The 18,465-nt window shown below is 45.8% G+C and overlaps 1 protein-coding gene across 1 annotated transcript; it reads left to right on the forward strand.

Moving 5' to 3' along the window:
* The first annotated feature begins 12,184 nt into the window (after positions 1-12,184).
* On the forward strand, positions 12,185-17,382 carry LOC115601101 (phospholipase A2 inhibitor subunit gamma B-like). The gene is made up of 5 exons (XM_030470636.1): positions 12,185-12,375; positions 13,384-13,500; positions 14,681-14,830; positions 14,968-15,108; positions 17,007-17,382. The coding sequence occupies exons 1-5, from the start codon at positions 12,327-12,329 to the stop codon at positions 17,228-17,230; spliced, it is 681 nt and encodes a 226-aa protein (XP_030326496.1). The 5' UTR covers positions 12,185-12,326; the 3' UTR covers positions 17,231-17,382.
* Positions 17,383-18,465: the final 1,083 nt, after the last annotated feature.

Consider the following 18,465-nt stretch of genomic DNA (forward strand, 5'->3'; position numbering starts at 1 on the left):
TGTATCTTGGCCCACCTGTGCATTGCTTTCAGAGCAGGAGAGGCTTGTTGCTGTCTCTAACCCTGCCACATGAGGTTGTCACTGCAATGGGATTGTCATGGGGACTGAGAGATGCAAGTACAGGCAGCAGAGCCTTTGCAAGATCGCTTTTGGCAGGACACTTATGCTGTCTGTAAGACCATGAGCAAGTCGCTTAGTTCTCTGTGTTCAGGTCTCTTCACTAAAACATTTAGGACCTGTTGTTGCCTCTTTCTATGCATAGATAGAGTTCTGGCATAACTAGATCTTCTTGTAGTTATATTTCCCTGGAGATTGTATAAGGCAAAACACTATTAGAGTGTCTTGTGAATCTGCAGGTTTAATATCTTTGGATCACTTGGTATGAGCAACATTGTAGGGCCTCCAGGGATAATGTGATGCACAGGCTCCTCACATGGGATTCAGCTTGCAGGCTAAGACTCATGCATTAGGTGTCATTGGAAATGCCATACTGTATCTGAAAAATCCTCATGTCACTGTCAGACCTGACACAGGAGCTACAGCAAACCTGTAAGAGCAGCTTAGCACAGCATCTAGAAAGGAGCACGCAGCAGGTTTGAGCCCTGTCTCAACATCTCTGCTCAGGTTGCCATACCATCTCTGTTACTGTGCTGCCCCAAAGCTAAGCACCTATCTTGATTTTCAGCCACAAAACTGATGTGGAAATCCAGACCCCATCGCTGGGGGTGTGCAGAGTCCATGCTTCATCCCGTTTGGTCTTGGGATGTCTGATAGGAAGAGTGTCCCATGCTTCATCTTTGCTTTCATGCCTATTTGCATCCTCTTTTGTCTCTGCACATGGAGCTGCATGTGTGAATTTTTCACCACTGGTGTCACGCTCTTTTCTAAGGATACAGCTGTATTCAGACTACTCCTTCAAAGTGCAGATGCATCCATAATTAACAGATCGTAAAGTCGTGGTGCTTCATGCCAGCATTTTCTGAGCTTATTGCCCACTTGTATTACACTGAGCTCCTGTGCCTGAGCCAGGCAGGTGAGTGGGAATGAGAGAAGCAGCGTTTCTGTGTGCTTGGTCTCACTGGACACAAGTCCTCAGAAATTGCTCCCTGGCCTCATGACCTGAGCTGTGCACCACAGCAAAAGCTCAGCTACTGGGCTACTGGATCTGCAGTGTTGGGCCACTCAATGGCCTGTCTTTGGCTGGCTGGTCTGCACTGATCCTTTTCCCGATCTGCCTGGCAAGAGGGTCATGGTGATGATTTCTGTCTCTGTCCACAGCCACAGCTCCTGAAGTGCTGTCATCTCATGAGGTAGTGTGTGACTGCCCCATTGAAGCTCATTTTTCCCTCCAGCGAACATTTCCTTTTGCAAGAGAAAAGGGATAATACACCAACTCCCTTTGCCCAGCACATGTAAATCCTTTCTCTTAACCACCTGCATCTGCAGGCTGGAGACAGAAGCAAAACCCCCTTCATGATGTTTTTCCTCATTTGCCTTTACTCTACATACTTACAGGCTTTGGTTATATGTCCCTAGGAGATGGATGGGATCCATCCCTGGATGGGATCTGCCTTTCCACCAAGAGGGCTCGAGGGCCTTCTCCAGAAGCTATAGAAAGCCTGATGTGCTCTGCTTTTCAGAGCACTTGCTCAGAGCTCCCCACTGCTTGCTGCAGACTTACCAGTACATGAGTTGCCATGGGCATCAGATAAAATTCCCAGGGGAGAAATGACTTTTCCGTTCATGAAAAAGTGTTAAAACACTTCTTTGAAGAGAAACTGAGTCTCTGTCTAGATCCAAAAAACATTGCTTTCTATTTTTGTCAGTTTGGTTAACGAAGCGAAAGAGTAGAAAGATCAGTCTTTCCGCTAGTTGCATTATTGCCTTGTTCTCATCCAGGCATAGCCCAAGAGACATCAGATACCTGCGCATTGTCAAGAGGTCTTCCTTGGGATCATGACTTTGGGAAGGTCCTGTCATGGAGAGGAGGAATATTGTCTCACCAAGGTCCTTCCTTGGTGAGAGGCACTACTTCTCCTCTTGTAGCCCCCAGACCTGCCCTAGAGCTTTTCCCAGGAGGCAGCACCAGTGTGCCCAAGGTTTTTGTTTTGTGTCACCCTCTCACTAAGGTTTTCAATGTAACCAGTGAATGTAATTTTGGCTTTCCTCAAACTGAGATATAGATGCTTGAAAGCCCTCATTAAGACAATGCAGAAATACGGATCCCGGTTGTATTTCTCTATCTTTCACTCTATGTTCATGCGATAGTTAAATATAAAGATGACAAAAACTTTCTTGAAAAAAGTTATGGTGAGGAGGACTTTTTGGTTTAATAGTAAACTGCCCTAGTCTTTTAATAGTCTTATAATCCCTGTTTTACGTATCTGCCTTTCTTCTTTCACATTTGTTTTTATTTTCATTCTGCACCCACCTAATTATCATTTCCATACATTTCATATCATTAACACTGGAATTTCCCATGTCTTATCTGTATGATATTTTTTTTTATTTACTCATTATACTGCATGATTAAGTTGTTAAGTAAAATTCTTCTAATCTATTTCCATAAAACCTACTGTCTCTGGGGCAGGCTCATTAAAATCTTATGGTTTCCCAGATGATCCCTTGAGGTCTAAAAGACACACAAACCCTGTCCATTTATCAGTATATCACTCCTATCAGGTATATTTATAATATCCCAGATCTGAAGATGTGAGGCAGACCTATTAGAGACTCTGTTGAGGGGAATTTTGTTTGCATTTATGTCACTGATATGTTAAGAAACTTCTTATTGCCACATATTCTTGTTGTAAAACCTGATTTCATATAAACAAACAGTTTGCAAAAGACCTCATGATGTCTGTAGCTTAGTCTCCTAACTTGCTGAAACCAGTTGCTTTTTGGTTGTGGTAGCAGAGTGAGCGCTTATGTGTGAAAATACATTTATTATCACACATTATCCTGGAGGGAGCTCTATGCCAGAATGGTTTTTATCCCCACAACCAGGGTGTATTTTAGGCAGTGAGAAACTCTGGTTCACATCCTTTTGAGCTGAGTAGGTGTCATGGTTTAACCGCAGCTGGCAGTTAAGTACTTGCCGCTCCAACCCCTCCCCAGCACTGGTGGGATGGGGAGGAGAATTGGAAAAAGGTAAACCATACGGGTTCAGGTAAGAACAGTTTAATAATAGAAATACATTAAAATGTAATCCTGATACCAATACTGATACCAATGAAAAGTAGAGGAAGAGGGAGACTGATAGGGAAAAGGAGAGAGGGGGGAAGAGGGAGGAATAAAACCCAAGAGCGATGCACAGTACAGGTGGTCAATACCCACTGACTGATGCCCAACTCACCTTGAGCAGCAATTAATGGGTCCTGGCCAGCTCCCCCCAGTTTATATACTGAGCATGATGTTCCATGAATTACCCCTTTGGCTGGTCTGGTTCAGGTCTCCTGTGTCTGCTTCCTCCCAGCTTCTTGTGCCCCTCCTCACTGGCAGAGCATGAGACTGAAATGTCGTTGATTTAGAGTATCCATTACTTCACAACTGAAACATCGGTGTCTTATCAGCATTATTCTCAGACTAAAGTTGAAAACACAGCACTGTGCCTGCTTCTAAGAAGAAAACTAACTCCATCCCAGCTGAAACCAGGACAGGAGGCAGCAGGTAGATTGTCACTTGCAAGGTTGCTCATTTTTTTTCTGCTCAACAATTCTGCCTGGTCCTTTCCAACCTGCCCAGCTGAGGACAAGCCATGTCAAAGCCATTTCTCCCATTGCCTACACAGCTCTGCATATTGGCCACCAAATCTGCCACTGGCTTCTGACCTCCAGTCACCAGTACAACCAGATGGGACACTGCTGCGTGAGAATCTCTGTGCTGTATAGAGCAGCTCCCTTTGTTCTGGATCCTGGAGGTCAACATGGCACCCCCACATTCATCTGCTTGCAGGACCTGAGCTGGTGTATCCACACATGGTGCAGTGCTATGAGCTGTACCAGCTCATGCTGAGATACCACAGGTGTCTCCACACTGAGCTCTGTGAAAGTTTGCTTGGATCTTTCCCCCTGACATTCATTGTTTTCTGTTCTTGTGTATTTGCCTGATGTTTGCTGTAATATTTGCACATCACACAGTATTACAACTTGTCAAACAGTTGTTCTGCCTGGGGGGTTCACCCTACGTTGGGCAATGGATGCATTTCCTTATCAACGTGTGAGAAAACACAATAAAGACTACGGTTTTTTTCAGCTTTTAAAAACAAACAGGCCAACACACAACAGCTTTTGCTTTCCGAGAAGGACTGTTGGCTGGAAAATCTGCCCAGACCAATGTTGACTTTGTGCAAATGTGCTCTTAGTGCTGTGTGACACACTTGTCTGGGATAGCTTTATTTTATGATGCTTATCACACAGTGAATAATGTTGGATTGGAAAGTATTGGGAAAGATGAGCATCATTTGGAAAGTTGGGATCATGTCTTGGTGCTGCAGGGCATGACTTTCCAGGCTCTTCCTCATGCAATGTGACAAGTTTCACAATAAGGGGGTGGAAAGAGGAGGCAGAAGCTGGCACTGATAAGCACACAACACCTGGGCTCATTAGGAATGACGTGTGCTTTGCACACACAGGAAAAATCCAACAGAAATGAATGGTATCGATGGAGTGAGGTCACACATCTCAAAGATGGGTTGCCAAAAATTGTAATGAGGGCTCAGACAGTTACAGATCACTTCAATTTAAGAAAATGTGGTAAATAAGGTTGTCTGGATCTTCAAAGACCTCTGGTATAAACGCAGCCACTGCATCTGTGTGATAGTGCAAAGAAATATCCACATGAAAATGCTTCCCACCATGGGGAGAGTTTGTAGCCACAGCTTAGCCTTTTGTCTTGGGCCTATTGGTAGCACACTTATTTTTGTTTCTTTTTTAGTTATTTGGCTGCACCTGCCCATTTCTAAGGTGGGTCTTACTCAGCTATGACTTACCATTTTCATGATAAGATCTTGTTTCCTGCCAGTGGGACTTAGTTAGTAATTGACTGGATGGGAAGAGAGGGTGGGAAAGTGATAAAGTCATGTTTTTAAGAATAAAGGCAGACAAGAGCAAAAATGAATCCCTTCACTCATTACACATTTCCTGCTTCCAAGTATCATGCAGTCTGTTTTAGGGAGGCTTCCCATGACAGATGTGCCCAGATGGGAGCAGTGCATAGCCAGAGGGAAGGAGCAGGTGAGTAAAGTACTGAATGAATCCTTGTTCTCCACAATCACCCAGGTCAGCCCAGCATCTGCAGTCCATGGATGCCTCATCTCCAGGTTGGCTTGGGCTGGCTGCTTTTTTCGCCCACAAAAAAAGGCTTTTAAAGGTAGTTTATAAATTCCAGTTCTCTTCATTGCTTTCTTCACAAATTCCAGCATGATGCAAAAGGAATCACTTGTACTTCCCAGAACTTGGGATCTTCATCACCAACCCCAAGTTTCAGCTGTGTGGTAGGGGGGTCTTTTTTTTGTAGAGAGCAGCAAAGAAAGCCATTTAGAAGATGCAGAGACTTTCAGGAACATTAAGTCAAGTTGCAGAGATGGGGTCAGGCCAGTTTTCCAAGGGGCAAGAGCATACATAATTACCTGAGTGCTCACTTAGAGATGATTTCTGAAATGCTGGATTTCTATTCCATTTTGAGGGTCCTAACTATTGCCATTAAGTAAAATGTGTGGACATTAATATTATATTAAAAGACTTCCCCTCCTCTTATACATTCATTGTCTATTGACAATGCCCATAACAGCATTAGCTTTATCTTTACCAGTTAAAACTGGTAAACTGGTCTGCCTTGTATACCAGCCTGGACCTCTCAGCAAACAAACCCTGCTGCTGGCAGATGCTATGTCACATGTTGGAGCACTGAAGAGGAGATTGAAATATGAATGTCTAATAAGGACTGTGACTATCCAGAAAGTACTTACTTTTTACATAATCCACCGGTGGGCTAGATAGTTGCTGTTCTCTTGATTGCTTGAAGATGACACTGCTGATCATTCATGCCAGAACAGAAAACTCATTGAACATGCTAATGTGCATGCAAATCCACCTTCATTTCACAATGCTTGAAAAGCAGCTGGATTCCCTGGAAATTATTTCAATTGAAAAGGCAATTACTGGCTAGGGTACCAAAAATTCATCAGTGTTAATGCCATTGTTGCCATAAATGGTGTAGGATCAAAGGTAAAATGAAATGTCCCTTGCAATCCTTTAGACATCTTGATCTCTTCAAAAACAAAGTTGTATGATTTGATAATAATTATTATCAAACATTATTCAATTCAATAATTGTGTGTATTTTCATGTGTTGTTGCACATGTGCAACAACGTGTTAAATACCATCTTTTTTTTAGCCACAGAAGAGAACATTTAAGCAGCAGATATATGTTATTACATTCATATTATTTCCAGCCTTCAACTTCTCCTGCTTGGTTCACAAATCCTCTGCTGACAGGAGCTCTTCCCTCAGGGCATTGACCCGGCTGGAAACTAAACCCCTAGGGGTGTTTTCTGGCAGGGCAGGTCCAGTGTTGGATGGAGGCAGGAGGAAGCTCATGTCTGGGAACAAGAGCAAGGACAGGGCTCGGTGCAGGCACCTTGAAGCCAAGGGTGGCACCATGCTGTTGGAAACCCTCTTTATCCCATTCCTATTGCAGCGCCCCATGAGTCTCTGCTCCATTTTGGACCGTGGCTCCCCCTTGCCATGTTGCTGGTGCTCCATTAATAACAGCAGCATCACCTTCAAAGTGCATACATGGCTGTGCATAGTGGAATCCTCATGGGGAAATTAACATGTGCCAATCAGCACCTTGTTACAGGCACACTGCTCTTCTATGCACACACTGACTTCCTCACTGACAAACCCTTGGGACTGTGAGCTCCCATGCAGGCAGCAGGATGGCTTTGACCCTTTGAACCACAGTGGTGAAGCACTAGAGAGGACACAGCAGAGGGGGTGCCTTGTGGGTTGTTGGGAAGATCCTGATCAGGAGTGGAAATCAGATTTATACTGACCTCCCACCACCTGACTGGGTTATTAATTTGTGCAGTAGGAGCTGAAAAAAATGACTGTCAAAAGCTTTTTCAGCCTACAGTCAGCAAGCAAAGAGAGGGACCCCTGCTGTTCTCACCCTTTGGGACAGGCCTACTAATCCCTGGATGCTGTGGTTAGGCTTGCTGTTTTATGTTTCCTTGCATGGTTAACCAGACTGGCAGGTTTTGCCAATCACTGTTCTGGAGAACAAGGAATCAGCTCAGAAAATGGGTGGGTTTGATTCTTCTTCCACAGCTTTTTTTTATGGGTTGCGGTTGACTTCACTGTTGAAATGTCCCAACACGTTGTCCTCCTGTGCTGCAGGTAAAGGGAGGTAAGATCTTTGCTCTACTGCTCACACAGAAGCTGTCCGCTGGCTTTTGGTACACTGTTAGACTTGTTCTCTCCTGCTGGTGGTGTTAAAGCTGTTGGGGATGTACAGGGTCCTGCAGCCACAGATAGCCCTGTATTAGTGTAGCATTAGCCTAATGAGGCTTAAAAGCCAGGACTGTCCTCTAACAGAAGAAGAAAAAGAGGCAGATTGTGGTTAAAAATGGCTATTATGGGCATGATGGCCTCTCCAGCCTGGTTCTTGAGCTATGTCCTTGTAATGTGGGGGTAGTACTGCTGGCTGCCACCAGCCTGGGTTACCCTCTGGACCCAGCTGAGCACCCAGGCCATTCAAGGAACCTGTGTACAGGGCTTCAGCCTGACACGGTGACGTGTATCTGATTATATCATCCATGACCTGGAGCATGCATATGACCATACTCTTCCTCAGGTCTCTGCTTTGGTTTGAGCCTCACTTGCTCCCTGTCTCTACTCAGCTACAAGCAGTGGCAGCAGGCACAATGGTAACTGCTCTGCTCCTCTCCAGTCATCTGAGCCTCATCAAGCTGCTGCTGGTGTGTGACTGACCCTCACCCAAGAGACTCTCTTCCCTAGAGCTGGTGCAATACCCACGCTCTGCTGGGGGTAAGAGCTTTGGAAAAAATCAAAAACCAGCAAAAAACACCCCCAGCAACAACAGAACAGTGGATGTAAGCAGAGCTCTGAAGAGCACAGCAAATGTCTATGAAACTCCTGCCTCTGTACTATTCTGCCAGCCTCAGCTACTCCAGTGTTGGGACTTCCTGGGTCAGCTGTGATTTCAGAGAGCTAGTGACACCCAGTGAATCTCAAATACCAGTTCCTCAAAGGGTGTCTGCAGACCAGGTTATCTGCAAACGAGGCATGTAGTGGTACACATCATTTGGATTTAGATTGCCAGTGTGAGTTGTGCCTTCAAGCCGAGCAGTTGCATTACCAATGGCTCTGCCTGGGTTCTTGTTTCTACCTGTCACTGCAGAAAGTGCTCTGCTGGCTTCCCAGGGGCTGGGAGGGGAGCCCTGGTCACAGTGTTCCCAATCCTCAGCTGCAGCTGCTGTGAGGGATGAGCGCTGCAGCCGGTTGCCCTGTCCCAGCACTGTGTCAGTGTCACCCTCAACCCAGGGACACCCTGTCCTCCTGGCTCATTCTCAAGTGTTTCATCACAGGAGCAGGGTGCTCATCCCAGCCCCGGCTGACCTGGCTATCAGAGGGTTTATCCTTAGCTTGGATCTCACTGCTTCTTTCCTATAACCACCATTGCCATTCTCCCTTTGAGCACCTCCTTCCATTTCAACCCCAGTTAGGTTGGTATAAGGCTTTTTCCCAGCATAGACTCACAGACTGGTTTGTGTTGGAAGGGACCTTAAAGCTCATCCAGGTCCAACCCCCTGCCATGGGCAGGGACACCTTCCACTAGAGCAGGTTGCTCCAAGCCCCTGTGTCCAACCTGGCCTTGAACACTGCCAGGGATGAGGCAGCCACAGCTTCTCTGGACAACCCGTGCCAGTGCCTCAGCACCCTCACAGGGGAGACCTTCTGCCTAAGAGCTCATCTCAATTTCCCCTCTGTCAGGTTAAAGCCATTCCCCCTTGTCTTGTCACTACAGGCCCTTGTAAAAAGCCCCTCTCCAGATTTCTTATAGGCCCTTCAGATTTCTTGTAGGCCTGCAAAAGCTATGCACCCCCAGCCCTTTCTATATTTTCCTCTCTTTGTTGCACTTTTGCCACTTTTCTTCCTTTTTCCAGAGCTTTCTGATCCAGGTTTGATGATGCATCTTTATATTTGGGCTCTTAGGATGAGAGCAAACAGCCTCAAGCTGTGCCAGGGGAGGTTTAAACTGGATATCAGGAAATGTTTCTTCGCTGAAAGGATTGCCAAGCACTGGAACAGGCTGCCTAGGGCAGTGGTGGAATCACCATCTCTGCAGGTATTTAAAAGACATGTGGTACTTAGGGACATGGTTTAGTGGACTTGGCAGTGTTTAGTTAATGGTTAGACTTGATGATCTTTTCCAACATAAATGATTTTATGATTCTTGAAGATCACAGAATTCCACTGGCATATTCCACCACAAACCTTCATGACAAATTCACATATGATTTTCATCCACGCTCTAGCCTAGATGGGCATCTTTCTTCTGCTGGACACCTTTCTTTTGAACATATCCCCTTCTTCTCACCTTCCTGCCAATACTATTTTTGGGATTGGATTTCTAACTTTTTTCACCTCACAAATTTCTCTGACCTCCCCAGCCTCTGCCTCACCTCCCTCTACGTGTGACTGTCATTGTCACCTTTCTCTGCTTCTGGAAACATGGACGTGCTGCAGAAGACAGGTGCTTCATGAGCACCGTGAAGTTAAAGAATAAGAACCAATTTAGAAAGGATCTTGAGAGAGAACATCTAATCCATCTCTCAGCCCTGGAGCAGGATCGTATCAACTTAAATAATTTACTAGTAAGTATGTCTAGCCTGTTTTTCCAAGCCACCCAGGATGGAGGATCCACACCTTTCCAGGCAATCAGCTTCTCTATTGACACTTAGAAAATTCTCACAATTCCCAGTGTAAGCCCCCTGTGATAGTTTTTCTTATCCAGCTTTTGTTTTTACAGATACAAATATGACTGGGTGACACCTTTATTGTCTCTGCCTTCTCTCATAACTCTTATTTTCCAGGTCTTATTGCTGCAGACTGTGGCTCCTCCTTGCTATGCTTGATTACATCTCTAAAACTGCACATGAAAAGGCTGCAGCTTCACACCCTTCCTCCACGAGAGGTGGGAAACAGGTGAGTTGAATATAATTCAGTGGGGCTAGTGCAGTCATGTCATTCAGGGAAGATCCTCCAGGCATGCCAGTAATCATCTTAAATGAAAAGGCATGAAATTAAAATCACCAAAGACAGCCACATCTACCCATCTCACTATCTGTTTCTTCAGACCCATATGTAGTTAAATGGCACAATCACCCTGATCTGAATACCCCAGCCTGCCATTGACAGGTTTTTATTCAGTCTGAAGTGTAAGATGAACAAGGGACAAATTTTAACCCCAGACTGGCTGCAGTCAGAAGTTTGATTTCGTTATAACATATCTACTGTGGTATGACACCATTTCTGAGCTGAAAAAGTAATTCAAAGTGATGATCTTATTCTCCCTTGTCTTCTTGTGATACCAGCTTTGTGGACATTGAGGGACTTAGGGTTTTATCCAGTGTGACTGCACTAATTTCCACTCTCATAGTGCTGTGGGCTTAGCTTAGACTAATACTCAATATATTTGGAAATGTCACAAGATCACTTTTCCTCTGAAGAGGTTAGTCTGAAATGGGAAAAACAGATAGTAAGGTGGGAGAGAGAAACAGAAAATCAAAGCAAAGGAGTGAGTGGAAACATCAGCGAGCTCTGTCGTTTTCCTCTATGGCTTTGCAGGAAGTCTTTGGTAGAACCAGAAACAGCAATTAGCTCATTTGCACATCAGTAGGAATCCTCAGCAGAGAAACTCTCTCTGCTTTTCACCTTGCACCTAGCCCTGCCAGGCTCAAGGTGAGGCTCCCTCTCCAGCAGGCTGGATTTCCCTGCTATATGATATATACCCACAGGCAGCCTTTGTCCTGGGAAGCAGGATGGACCAGGTGAGTCGTGGAAGGTCCTTGAACCTTCTATTTGTCCTTCATTACCCCTCTGCTTCTGTGGTGTGCATGTCCCTTCTGTGGAGGACTTCTTGTTCGGGTTACCCTTGTACCCGGAGGCCACATGAGCCCAGCACCCTGCTGTGCTATGCAGCAAAAAGTACTATCTTGCCTAAGGAGCTCATACTGCAGTTGAAAGTGGGCACAAGGGCATTTCACGTCTTCCTTGCTGTCACTACAAAAGGTCCCAGAGGACCATAAGCTAACTGGCTGTGTCCGATCCGCTGCACAACAGGGGTTTAGAAGATATTTTCAGGATTGGGAATAGTTTTAGTGAGGCGACACATCCTGATAAAATCTGCACATGGGGCAGGGAACCTTTGGGCTGATGTCAAGTTGGCCACTATTGCTTGGCATTAGCTCATCATGAGATCTCAGGGCATGGAAAACCTGCTATAACTTTACTTAGACTGTGACCAGGCTGTCTCACAGCAGCATTGATGCTTTCTCCCTGCTGGCTGGTTTGTTTTAAAGCCCAGAGATACAATAGGAGACTTTCTTATCAACTTCCAAGTGTTTTATATCAAAACCTGCACCCTAGAGGACCCACTTTGCAGCTCTGACATATTCAACCTCAGGAACCCTCGACTGAGCCTGCTCCAAGGTGTGCATTGGCAGTCATTTTGCAAACAGAAGCAGCATGCCAGCTTGGAGATGAAGCTCACTCTTTGCCACTGTCTGCTTTGCTGCTGTACTTGGGGCATGAGAGCTCCTGACTGTCTGATGGGAAGGCAGATGGGAAACCAGCCAGCAAAAACTCAGCCATGAGGAAAATTCCTGGCTGGCCCTTATTGCACTTTGCCTAATGGTGAGAGCACAACAGGGCTGTTCAAATGGTTTCTTCTCCATCATTCATATGTATGGCAGAGGCTGTATGTTGTTTAAACAAGGTCTGCACCAGAGACATACCTGATTGGCCCCAGACAAGCCAGCCTTTCCCCACAGGCTGCATACTCTAGACTGGGGAAAGACAAACAGCAATGCTCATGTGGAGGAAAAGGCAGAACTTCTGCTTTAAATGAAAAAACTCAAACACTGGTGCTAGTGCTATGCAGTGTGTATATTCTTCAGAGCACTTCCGCAACACCACTTCCCCAAACCCCTTTTTCCTTCTGGTTTATAAAGCCCTTGTGGCACACTGTGCTGTGTTCAGCAAGACTTGGCAGCTCCTTGTGCTTACATCCCATCAGCATGAAAGTGTCTGTTGTCCTCAGCTTCTTCCTGGCTTTCCTGGACCCAGGTGAGTTTTCCACTGGGATCTGTGGGGCTATGAGACATGGAAGGGGTCTGGGAATGGGCGCTCCACACGTGGATCTGTTCCTAACTTTTGAACCATGTGAACTCCTCATGTGGGGGAATTTGCACTGCAGAGGGGTGGCCAGGGGCTTATTCATCCATGCCTGGGGTTGTGTCACATTTTAGGCACTGTATGTCCTTCAACTCTGCTCCAGAAGAGCACTGATGTCTTGGAGGTCTTGTTCAAATGGTTTCTTCTCCATCATTCATATGTATGGCAGAAGCTGTATGTTGTTTAAACAAGGTCTGCACCTTGTTTACACCCCATGTAGATATCACAGCCACTGCAAGGTACCTGGGTTTGTGGAACTAACACATGCCCTTTGGTCCCACTGAGTATGTCAGGGAAGACATGCTGTTGTCCTCTGTTGATAAACAGTTTATTCCTTTGTAAGTGTTTCCTGCCTGATATTCTGGTCTGCTTAAGATGTTCCAGGAGGCACATGGTGCAGTGGTCTCCTCTAAAATGCCTACAGTGGGATATGCCATTCCCCAGTTTGAACATAGTAGAGCCAGTACCCACTGGCAGCCTCTTGATCCCCAGACCTTTGGGTGTCGGTGCTCATGGCAAAGAGAGGATTTGGGGCCTGGGAATCCAGGGACACCTGGATGCCTGCCAGGACAGAGGGATGGGGATGCTTTCCTTAGCAATCCCAGGAAAACCAAGCAAACATTGTTGTACAGCAGACAAGAGAGGCTGGCTGGGTATTGGCGATTAATGTAAAATGATATCCCAAAATGGCCTCCCTTCACTTGCCCAAATTCAAGTTCATGCTAGAATAAATAATAATATAAATACTAAAAAAAGAACCCACAAATTGAGCAATGGAACAGAACAAATACGGGAAGAGGAATATGAAAAGTGCTGATTAAATGCTGAAGCAAAGCATTCCAATGAAAGCGAAATCCGTTATGCTACCACCCAGAAATGTGTCCTCCTTCTTTCCCCCAGGAACTTCTCTTCAGTGTGAGGTTTGTCACAGCATAGGGAAAAGCTGCTCTGGCCCCATGAAAACCTGCAATGGTGGTGAAGATACCTGCGGCATCATTTTGCACGAGGTCATGATAGGTAGGTGGGATATCCACTATGGCTGCGTGCCAGTGCAGCCGTTGGAGTGGGGCTGGTGGATGAGTGTCTCTCCCCACCTCTGTCACTGGCTTTATGGTGAGCCTTTGGATAAGCTGTTCATTGTCCTTTCCACTGACAGAGGACCCAAAGATCAGGACAATCTGGGATGGAAAAAGCTCTCTATTCCTCTGTCTCGAACAGCTGTTTCCTACTGGGGGGGCTTGGTTCTTAGTTGTGGAGCTAGGCAGCATACTGGGGGGAGACATGCGCTTTTAGTTCTGGCTAAGGTGAATGGTTGGGTTGAGAGCCGGACCATGAGGGACATGAGGCTGCTGGCATCTAGCACTGAGGGTGCACTGGCCATGGGTGGAGGAAGAAGCTGCACTGCATCTGGCTCCCTTCCTTGAGCAGGGAAGGGGTCACCAGGCAGTCATCTGGCATTACCGGGGCTGAGCTATAACCATGTCCCCATGGTTGATAAGCCAAAGATGGGTGCTGAGCACTGAGATAACTGCACAATTGGTTATGTTAGTGGCATGGTTTTGGTCGTTGCACATCTTCAGTGATGTGACTGTTGGTTTTTAGACTGGAGGTTGGCTCATATCCTACCAACTTTGGTGCTGGCAGCTCCAATGTGTATCTTCCTTCTCCTTATGCAAAATCACCCTTCATCCTTGAAGAACCGGATGAGCGTCAGTAGACTCAGTGTAACTGTTCTACTCCCCATTACACTTTTTGGGTTTGGTTGATGAGGAAGACTAGGCTTGCCTGTGTCAGGATGCTTCTGACTATGACAGGCCATGTGCTCTGGTCTGTGAAGAAGTATGGGCTATGGGTCAGAGGCATATGTCACCTCATAAGCTCTGTGGCTAGGATATCCTGGCTAAGGTGAACATCTGTGACAAGGCCAACTACGAAGAGTTGTGCTCTCCTCCAGCCTTTAAACATAACGTGGAGAAGGAGAGATTCCCTGCTAGCGTCTTAGATGTGATAGCACCCTCGCTTCTCTGAGAGTATCACCAGAGTCACCAGTGCTGCTTTTTGAGGAGCTTGTGCTGTTCACAGACCTCTCTCAGGCCTCAGGACAGCTGTCTAGCAGTTGCTGCTGTAGGAACTAATGGGTGAGGAAGCAAGTTACCTCGTGGTTAATGTCTTATTGTTGCCTGTCTCTTCATTACAGGGGGGATGGCAATCCCTTCGTCCATCAAGTCCTGCCTGCCATACAGCATGTGCCAGCTTGGTCCTATCACTATGAACTATGGGAAGGTAAAAGCAAGGAGCCACTTGGCTTGCTGCACAGGCGATGACTGTCGAACCGTCTCTGTCTCATGTAAGATCTCTTTTTCCTTATAGCCTGTCCCCTCTCTGTCTGCCCTGGTTTAAGGTGGGGCCTTCCAAGCTAAGCCACCACCGGGCTCGTTCCTCTCATTCCCTCATTAAAACCAATTACGGTCCATTTCCTTCCAGTGCCACCAGAGGACAATGTGCCCAATGGATACCAGTGTCCCGCCTGCTACAGCGTGGACTCCTTTCAGTGTGGTAATGAAATTGTGAACTGCACTGGGTCCGAAACCCAGTGTGTTGACCTTGCTGGGTTAATGAATTCTGGTAACTACCTTTTTTTTTGGGGTCTGTCTTTCACCTTTTTTGTTATATGGGTGAAACCAGTCTAATAGAATGAAGCATCACAGAGAAATAAAAATGGGCAGAAAGTATGAAGGAAAAAAAATAGGATGAGGTACAGAACTGACACAGAACATTCTTAAAGTTGATAAAAGGGCAGGGGTGGGTTTTTTTTCTTCCTCCTTTCCCATCATGCATGGATAACTGTTGGGATTCCTCATAGCATGGCATAACTGACGACAAGGGCAGCACTGGACTCCTGAAGCAATCTGATACATTGACATGTGATAAATCTGACCAACACCTTGAACCTGCTGGCCCTAGCTGAGATGCATGAGGATGAATCTGGATCTCAGCCTGCTGCCTACTTAGTGGAGGTTCAGGTGAATCTAATACAGAGCCACTGGCTTTCTCATGAGATGACACTGGCCACTGGGGACAAGACACTGTTGTAGTGGTGCCTCTGCTCCTAGAGAGCCGGGGACAAGCGCCTCCCCATGAGCGCTGCATGGGGTACACAAAGATCTTCCCTTCAAGGGAACTCCAGCCTTTGAACAACTGGGGTCAGCAGCAGCATGTAACGCTCTCCTCCAGAAATCTTTTTCCCACCTCGGGAGCTGTAATTAGTGAGAGGAAAGTAGACAGCAAGTTCCATGGTTACTCCCCCTGCTGCAGGTAAAAGATTTCACGGCAGTCCCACCATGCTCCAGCAGGCAGGAAAAATAACGTGGAAATGAAGAGCAGTGGCACTTCTTGTAGAAGCAGACTGGAAAAAATTATTGTGTGTATGGTTACGAATGAAGTTTCTCTGAGTTGACAATATTGCTAGGTGATGATATGATGCCTGAAGGTCTTTGCTATACACTTTATAGATATGTTGTCCAAACCCTGAATTAGAAGGTGTTTCACAGAGACAACATGAAGGAAAACAATAATTTTCTTAGTCATAGCAATGGAAATAGAGCGGTGCAATTAATTCAGTGTACCACTGAAATAAAACATGCTCCTAACTTGTCTTGACTTGATTGATCAGCTGCTGTGAATAGAGAAGATGTGTGCGGTGTGATTAGCTGTGCAGGGGAAGCACAGGGGAAGCAATGTAGGGAAGCAAAGGAAGGTGAGCAACTAATGAGGCACCCTTATACATTATTTGTATTTGAGCTAAAAATGTCCAGCAGAATATTCCAGACTTCCATAGCTTGTGCAGCAGAGAAACATGAGCAGTGTGAGCAAAAGCAAGCAACAGGAGCAAGAATATCTGAACAGGGAGTTAAGCAACCAGCACTTTCTCAGGTCTTTCTCTCAGCAGACGCTCCAGTGTTGGTAAAGGACAAGTTCAGGTTTCAGGCTCTTCCTCAGTGGACATGTGAGCTGCGTTTCTCTGTGGTTTGGCTAAATCCTGTAAGGCCTTAGAGACTTACCTGAATAAATGGCTCAGCCTGTAATGTGTTTGAGACTTCTCACCCCCATGTCAAATTTGGCTGGAGGTAGTAATCCAGTTCAAATGTCGTGAGAGGGTCAGAGAGAGGAAGAGACAATGAATACCTGGAGTATTGTCACACAGCCCTGGTTTCTTTAGGAAGCTAGGAAAGGTTTAAGCAGAAGAATCTTTGAATGTGAGAGAGAAAACTATTTAATATTTTAAATTTTTAAATTTAAAATATTTAGATTCGTATTTCAAGTCAACCAAAGTGGCCTTCCTGCTTCTTCAATTTTTTTCAGAAGATGGATACAGACAGGAATGGGTTGGTGGGTTTAGAACCAACTGGATGTAAGGAATGGGCAGTTCTTGGGATGGAAATGGGGACCTCATTGGCCAGGGAGGGAATAACAACGGAAACTGGTTCCCCTGATGCATGGCATGTGCTTCTTCTCATGTGCAGGTGGCCTGTCTCTGAAAGCTGCCATGAAAGGCTGCACCACCATTTCTGAATGCAGTATTGTAGGAGATGGAAAAAATAATCTGGGGATGATGGACATAAAGTTAAGGCGGTTCCAATGCAAACAAGCTTCTGTTTTGGCCAGAGTGAGTTCTGGATTTGCCCCTTCAGGCACCCTCTTCCTTCCTCTCCTGCTAGGGTTTATTCTGGAGAAGGTACTTCTCTGACTCTCACTAGTACTGGGTTAAGCAAAGCCCACAACAGACTCCAGCAGTGATGTGCACCGAGTCCTGTTTGTGGCTTCTCCTGCGTGGGGTGTTTGTTTTCAGATTAGCTCTTCTTTTATAATTTCACAGAATAAAGACAGAGCTTACACTTCTTTTGTTTCCTCATTGATTTAATCTGAATTAAATCTTCATAAGTTCAGTTGTGGTTGGCTTCATGTTACCTACACTGAGTGCTTTGTCCACACACTGTATGAGGTGCCCATACACTGCACAGGCAATGGGAGCTCTCAAGGCAGCCTTAGAGTTTAAGAGCCACTTTTCCAGGCTCTGAAAAGGATTGGAGGCAAGTTTCTGAGAGATTCATTCTGATTAGAGAGAAAGCTTGCCCCTTTTTTCCTCCCTTGTATCCTATCTGTCCATGGTAGGAGGAGTCCCTCAGCTCAGAGGGATGCTTGTGGCCTCTGAGCAGCCCTTACATAGTCTTCATTTCAGAGAAGAGTCAGGTTGGTCCCACACAAAGACACTGGAGAAAAACACCACATCTCTGTACCTGGGAGGTAGTATGGCCTGTGGGCAAAACAATGAAGCAGTGGGAGCTCTGGAAGACAGTGGGATATACGCTATGGGAGCTGTGTGGGAGCCAACACGCTGTGTTACCTAACTTCAGTGTTTCACTGTGCATCTCTCCTCAAATGAGTGGCCCATTTTTGGAGCAGACTACAGGATTATTAAGTAAATTTCTTGGTCGTGTCTATCCTTCATAGCCCTGGCTCACACTGCAAATGTGCAGTGCTTTGGACATTGATTTACAGTGATCAAGCAACACAATTTTACCTCCTAGTTCAATGCTGTGGCAGAAAGCAGTATGGAAAGCCTTGGCTGCTGAGAACAGACCATAAAACCATCATCACTGGTGAGATGACTATACCTACACATGTTTGTGTGAATATTATATGATCAGCTTTTAACTTGCAGCATGGGGACTGAATATTCTTGTAATTTCTATCTCCCCCAGACTTTCTCTTCTTCCCAAACAGCTGAAGCTTTTTTCTTCCTGGTATTTCCACCAAGTTATTTGGGAGAGAATTTCACATTGTCTGTTATAATAAGGAGGTGTGGGTCTGAGAAAGAAAGTGAATTTTTGGGGTGGGGAGTGAACTGATAATACAGATTTAATACAGGGAAAAGAGTCTTGTTAGGCTCAGTTAATTATTTGCAGAGGCTGTGCAATTACA

The sequence above is a fragment of the Strigops habroptila genome, chromosome Z, assembly GCF_004027225.2.
Source record: "Strigops habroptila isolate Jane chromosome Z, bStrHab1.2.pri, whole genome shotgun sequence".
NCBI lineage: Eukaryota > Metazoa > Chordata > Aves > Psittaciformes > Psittacidae > Strigops > Strigops habroptila.